The following is a 7,552-nucleotide window of genomic DNA, read 5'->3' as shown; positions in this document are numbered from 1 at the left end:
AAAGCTGTTACAGACTGGTTTATACTGGGATTAAAAGCTGCTACAGACTGGTTTATACTGGGATTAAAAGCTGTTACAGACTGGTTTATACTGGGATTAAAAGCTGTTATAGACTCGTTTATACTGGGATTAAAAGCTGCTACAGACTGGTTTATACTGGGATTAAAAGCTGCTACAGACTGGTTTATACTGGGATTAAAAGCTGCTACACACTGGTTTATTCTGGGATTAAAAGCTGCTACACACTGGTTTATACTGGGATTAAAAGCTGCTACAGACTGGTTTATACTGAGATTAAAAGCTGCTACAGACTGGTTTATACTGGGATTAAAAGCTGTTACCGACTGGTTTATACTGGGATTAAAAGCTGTTACCGACTGGTTTATACTGGGATTAAAAGCTGCTACAGACTGGTTTATACTGGGATTAACAGCTGCTACAGACTGGTTTATACTGGGATTAACAGCTGTTACCGACTGGTTTATACTGGGATTAAAAGCTGTTACAGACTGGTTTATACTGGGATTAAAAGCTGCTACAGACTGGTTTATACTGGGATTAAAAGCTGCTACAGACTGGTTTATACTGGGATTAAAAGCTGCTACAGACTGGTTTATACTGGGATTAACAGCTGCTACAGACTGGTTTATACTGGGATTAAAAGCTGCTACAGACTGGTTTATACAGGGATTAAAAGCTGCTACAGACTGGTTTATACTGGGATTAAAAGCTGCTACAGACTGGTTTATACTGGGATTAACAGCTGCTACAGACTGCTTTATACTGGGATTAAAAGCTGCTACACACTGGTTTATGCTGGGATTAAAAGCTGTTACAGACTGGTTTATACTGGGATTAAAAGCTGTTACAGACTGGTTTATACTGGGATTAAAAGCTGTTACAGACTGGTTTATACTGGGATTAAAAGCTGCTACACACTGGTTTATACTGGGATGAAAAGCTGTTACCGACTGGTTTATACTGGGATTAAAAGCTGCTACAGACTGGTTTATACTGGGATTAAAAGCTGCTACAGACTGGTTTATACTGGGATTAACAGCTGTTACCGACTGGTTTATACTGGGATTAACAGCTGTTACAGACTGGTTTATACTGGGATTAAAAGCTGCTACAGACTGGTTTATACTGGGATTAACAGCTGCTACAGACTGGTTTATACTGGGATTAAAAGCTGCTACAGACTGGTTTATACTGGGATTAAAAGCTGCTACAGACTGGTTTATACTGGGATTAACAGCTGCTACAGACTGGTTTATACTGGGATTAAAAGCTGCTACAGACTGGTTTATACTGGGATTAAAAGCTGCTACAGACTGGTTTATACTGGGATTAACAGCTGCTACAGACTGGTTTATACTGGGATTAACAGCTGCTACAGACTGGTTTATACTGGGATTAAAAGCTGTTACAGACTGGTTTATACTGGGATTAAAAGCTGCTACAGACTGGTTTATACTGGGATTAAAAGCTCTTACAGACTGGTTTATACTGGGATTAAAAGCTGTTATAGACTCGTTTATACTGGGATTAAAAGCTGCTACAGACTGGTTTATACTGGGATTAAAAGCTGCTACAGACTGGTTTATACTGGGATTAAAAGCTGCTACACACTGGTTTATTCTGGGATTAAAAGCTGCTACACACTGGTTTATACTGGGATTAAAAGCTGCTACAGACTGGTTTATACTGAGATTAAAAGCTGCTACAGACTGGTTTATACTGGGATTAAAAGCTGTTACCGACTGGTTTATACTGGGATTAAAAGCTGTTACCGACTGGTTTATACTGGGATTAAAAGCTGCTACAGACTGGTTTATACTGGGATTAACAGCTGCTACAGACTGGTTTATACTGGGATTAACAGCTGTTACCGACTGGTTTATACTGGGATTAAAAGCTGTTACAGACTGGTTTATACTGGGATTAAAAGCTGCTACAGACTGGTTTATACTGGGATTAAAAGCTGCTACAGACTGGTTTATACTGGGATTAAAAGCTGCTACAGACTGGTTTATACTGGGATTAAAAGCTGCTACAGACTGGTTTATACTGGGATTAACAGCTGCTACAGACTGGTTTATACTGGGATTAAAAGCTGCTACAGACTGGTTTATACAGGGATTAAAAGCTGCTACAGACTGGTTTATACTGGGATTAAAAGCTGCTACAGACTGGTTTATACTGGGATTAACAGCTGCTACAGACTGCTTTATACTGGGATTAAAAGCTGCTACACACTGGTTTATACTGGGATTAAAAGCTGCTACAGACTGGTTTATACTGGGATTAAAAGCTGCTACAGACTGCTTTATACTGGGATTAACAGCTGCTACAGACTGGTTTATACTGGGATTAAAAGCTGTTACAGACTGGTTTATACTGGGATTAAAAGCTGTTACAGACTGGTTTATACTGGGATTAAAAGCTGTTACAGACTGGTTTATACTGGGATTAAAAGCTGCTACACACTGGTTTATACTGGGATGAAAAGCTGTTACCGACTGGTTTATACTGGGATTAAAAGCTGCTACAGACTGGTTTATACTGGGATTAAAAGCTGCTACAGACTGGTTTATACTGGGATTAACAGCTGTTACCGACTGATTTATACTGGGATTAACAGCTGTTACAGACTGGTTTATACTGGGATTAAAAGCTGCTACAGACTGGTTTATACTGGGATTAACAGCTGCTACAGACTGGTTTATACTGGGATTAAAAGCTGCTACAGACTGGTTTATACTGGGATTAAAAGCTGCTACAGACTGGTTTATACTGGGATTAACAGCTGCTACAGACTGGTTTATACTGGGATTAAAAGCTGCTACAGACTGGTTTATACTGGGATTAAAAGCTGCTACAGACTGGTTTATACTGGGATTAACAGCTGCTACAGACTGGTTTATACTGGGATTAACAGCTGCTACAGACTGGTTTATACTGGGATTAAAAGCTGTTACAGACTGGTTTATACTGGGATTAAAAGCTGCTACAGACTGGTTTATACTGGGATTAAAAGCTGTTACAGACTGGTTTATACTGGGATTAAAAGCTGTTATAGACTCGTTTATACTGGGATTAAAAGCTGCTACAGACTGGTTTATACTGGGATTAAAAGCTGCTACAGACTGGTTTATACTGGGATTAAAAGCTGCTACACACTGGTTTATTCTGGGATTAAAAGCTGCTACACACTGGTTTATACTGGGATTAAAAGCTGCTACAGACTGGTTTATACTGAGATTAAAAGCTGCTACAGACTGGTTTATACTGGGATTAAAAGCTGTTACCGACTGGTTTATACTGGGATTAAAAGCTGTTACCGACTGGTTTATACTGGGATTAAAAGCTGCTACAGACTGGTTTATACTGGGATTAACAGCTGCTACAGACTGGTTTATACTGGGATTAACAGCTGTTACCGACTGGTTTATACTGGGATTAAAAGCTGTTACAGACTGGTTTATACTGGGATTAAAAGCTGCTACAGACTGGTTTATACTGGGATTAAAAGCTGCTACAGACTGGTTTATACTGGGATTAAAAGCTGCTACAGACTGGTTTATACTGGGATTAAAAGCTGCTACAGACTGGTTTATACTGGGATTAACAGCTGCTACAGACTGGTTTATACTGGGATTAAAAGCTGCTACAGACTGGTTTATACAGGGATTAAAAGCTGCTACAGACTGGTTTATACTGGGATTAAAAGCTGCTACAGACTGGTTTATACTGGGATTAACAGCTGCTACAGACTGCTTTATACTGGGATTAAAAGCTGCTACACACTGGTTTATACTGGGATTAAAAGCTGTTACAGACTGGTTTATACTGGGATTAAAAGCTGTTACAGACTGGTTTATACTGGGATTAAAAGCTGTTACAGACTGGTTTATACTGGGATTAAAAGCTGCTACACACTGGTTTATACTGGGATTAAAAGCTGCTACAGACTGGTTTATACTGGGATTAAAAGCTGCTACAGACTGCTTTATACTGGGATTAACAGCTGCTACAGACTGGTTTATACTGGGATTAAAAGCTGTTACAGACTGGTTTATACTGGGATTAAAAGCTGCTACAGACTGGTTTATACTGGGATTAAAAGCTGTTACAGACTGGTTTATACTGGGATTAAAAGCTGTTATAGACTCGTTTATACTGGGATTAAAAGCTGTTACAGACTGGTTTATACTGGGATTAAAAGCTGCTACAGACTGGTTTATACTGGGATTAAAAGCTGTTACAGACTGGTTTATACTGGGATTAAAAGCTGCTACACACTGGTTTATACTGGGATTAAAGGCTGTTACAGACTGGTTTATACTGGGATTAAAAGCTGCTACAGACTGGTTTATACTGGGATTAAAAGCTGTTACAGACTGGTTTATACTGGGATTAAAAGCTGCTACAGACTGGTTTATACTGGGATTAAAAGCTGCTACAGACTGGTTTATACTGGGATTAACAGCTGCTACAGACTGGTTTATACTGGGATTAAAAGCTGCTACAGACTGGTTTATACAGGGATTAAAAGCTGCTACAGACTGGTTTATACTGGGATTAAAAGCTGCTACAGACTGGTTTATACTGGGATTAACAGCTGCTACAGACTGCTTTATACTGGGATTAAAAGCTGCTACACACTGGTTTATACTGGGATTAAAAGCTGTTACAGACTGGTTTATACTGGGATTAAAAGCTGTTACAGACTGGTTTATACTGGGATTAAAAGCTGTTACAGACTGGTTTATACTGGGATTAAAAGCTGCTACACACTGGTTTATACTGGGATTAAAAGCTGCTACAGACTGGTTTATACTGGGATTAAAAGCTGCTACAGACTGCTTTATACTGGGATTAACAGCTGCTACAGACTGGTTTATACTGGGATTAAAAGCTGTTACAGACTGGTTTATACTGGGATTAAAAGCTGCTACAGACTGGTTTATACTGGGATTAAAAGCTGTTACAGACTGGTTTATACTGGGATTAAAAGCTGTTATAGACTCGTTTATACTGGGATTAAAAGCTGTTACAGACTGGTTTATACTGGGATTAAAAGCTGCTACAGACTGGTTTATACTGGGATTAAAAGCTGTTACAGACTGGTTTATACTGGGATTAAAAGCTGCTACACACTGGTTTATACTGGGATTAAAGGCTGTTACAGACTGGTTTATACTGGGATTAAAAGCTGCTACAGACTGGTTTATACTGGGATTAAAAGCTGTTACAGACTGGTTTATACTGGGATTAAAAGCTGCTACACACTGGTTTATACTGGGATTAAAAGCTGCTACAGACTGGTTTATACTGGGATTAAAAGCTGCTACAGACTGCTTTATACTGGGATTAACAGCTGCTACAGACTGGTTTATACTGGGATTAAAAGCTGTTACAGACTGGTTTATACTGGGATTAAAAGCTGCTACAGACTGGTTTATACTGGGATTAAAAGCTGTTACAGACTGGTTTATACTGGGATTAAAAGCTGTTATAGACTGGTTTATACTGGGATTAAAAGCTGTTACAGACTGGTTTATACTGTGATTAAAAGCTGCTACAGACTGGTTTATACTGGGATTAAAAGCTGCTACACACTGGTTTATTCTGGGATTAAAAGCTGCTACACACTGGTTTATACTGGGATTAAAAGCTGCTACAGACTGGTTTATACTGAGATTAAAAGCTGCTACAGACTGGTTTATACTGGGATTAAAAGCTGTTACAGACTGGTTTATACTGGGATTAAAAGCTGTTACCGACTGGTTTATACTGGGATTAAAAGCTGCTACAGACTGGTTTATACTGGGATTAAAAGCTGTTACAGACTGGTTTATACTGGGATTAAAAGCTGTTACCGACTGGTTTATATTAAATAATAAGTAAAGTAGTAAAAATGTTGTGGAGTTTTAAGGGTGAACATGACTGTACAGGATGAGCGTTCACTGTGTGGTTTTTTCTTGTAGGTTCTTGGCACAGCAGGAAAATCCGGTTCTGGGTCGGACCCTCTGCAGTTCGATCAGCCAGCTGAGATCTTTGTGCACGAGTCCGGGGAGATGTACATCGTAGACGGTGATGGTGGAATGAACAACCGCCTCATCAAGCTCTCTAAAGATCAGAAGGTGTTGTGGATGCATGCGGAGAAGGGACAAGGCCTGGCTCAGTTCTACATCCCCCACAGCGTGACCGTGGACAACGCTCAGAGAGTGTGGGTGGCCGACAGGGGCAACAAAAGAATCCAGGTCTTCAACTCCATCACGGGGGACTGGCTGGGGACGTGGGGGAGCTGCTTCACAGAGGACGCGCCCTACTCTGTCCGTCTGACCCCCAACAAGAAGTACTTTGTGGTGGTACAGCTCAACACCAACCAGATTTCCCTGCTGGATGCACCACCGGTGGGCCTGATCGGTCAGTGCAGAGTGGTCAGCGTGATCCAGCTGGCTGACGAGGTGAAGCCCCACCTGGTGGACCTGGATTTAAAGACTGGGGCTCTGTATGTGGCAGAGATCGGAGCGCAGCAGGCTCAGAAATTCACCCCGTTCAGTCTGGGTGGAAGTCTGCTCTGAAAAATGGATGGAAATGTCCCCAGTATGTAGAAACACCAGACATCACACCAGTTTCAGTCTTTATTAACAAAACATGATGAAAAACTTAAGTTCTCTTACGCGGAAAGTGAAAAAGGACATTTTGAAATCTTCAGTTTGCAGCAGTATCTAAAAGATGAACACATTTACGATGTTTCTCTCAGCCAGCATGAAGAACTTGGAGACACCTACAGACATTCTGCTTATTTTAGTGCCAAAAAACAAACATGTGGAACAAGAAGAGAAGATGCTCGTCCCAGAGTTCCGAGGAAGCGGTGCCGGACCGGAGCTGTGGTGCCGGTTGTACTTAGATGAACATGCAGACTGATCACACGCTGGTGGGGAGAGAAAAAGCTTCTGAACAGAAATATTCCCATTTTTAACTCCTGGTGCCATTTTCTGGTTTATCAACCACGTTCACTCCCTGAGCTGCAGTGACTTCAATTCAGTTCAATTCAAATCAATTCAATTCAATTTAATTCAATTCGGTTCAGTTCAGTTCAGTTCAATTCAATTCAATTCAATTCAGTTCAGTTCAGTTCAATTCAGTTCAATTCAATTCAGTTCAATTCAGTTCAGTTTAATTCAGTTCAGTTCAATTCAATTCAGTTCAATTCAGTTCAGTTTAATTCAGTTCAGTTTAGTTCAGTTCAATTCAGTTCAATTCAGTTCAGTTTAATTCAGTTCAATTCAATTCAGTTCAATTCAATTCAGTTCAATTCAGTTCAATTCAATTCAATTCAGTTCAATTCAGTTCAGTTTAATTCAGTTCAGTTCAATTCAATTCAGTTTAATTCAGTTCAGTTTTAGTTCAGTTCAATTCAGTTCAATTCAGTTCAGTTCAATTCAGTTCAATTCAGTTCAGTTCAATTCAATTCAGTTCAATTCAATTCAGTTCATGAAGATGATGGCTAGAGGCATGATGATGATGATGAAGAAGA

At 39.9% G+C, this 7,552-nt stretch overlaps 1 protein-coding gene across 1 annotated transcript in view; it reads left to right on the top strand.

The window, feature by feature from the left end:
• LOC121632200 (NHL repeat-containing protein 3-like) overlaps positions 1-7,169 on the top strand; it is a 19,328-nt gene extending 12,159 nt beyond the window's left edge. Inside the window, exon 5 of the mRNA XM_041973445.1 lies at positions 5,994-7,169. Within this exon, the coding sequence (XP_041829379.1) occupies positions 5,994-6,593 (600 nt within the window). The 3' untranslated portion in view covers positions 6,594-7,169. The remainder of the gene's footprint in view (positions 1-5,993) is intronic.
• Positions 7,170-7,552: the final 383 nt, after the last annotated feature.

Source organism: Melanotaenia boesemani, chromosome 21 (genome assembly GCF_017639745.1).
Source record: "Melanotaenia boesemani isolate fMelBoe1 chromosome 21, fMelBoe1.pri, whole genome shotgun sequence".
Taxonomy (NCBI): domain Eukaryota; kingdom Metazoa; phylum Chordata; class Actinopteri; order Atheriniformes; family Melanotaeniidae; genus Melanotaenia; species Melanotaenia boesemani.
This window is presented reverse-complemented; position numbering and strand designations above follow the sequence as displayed.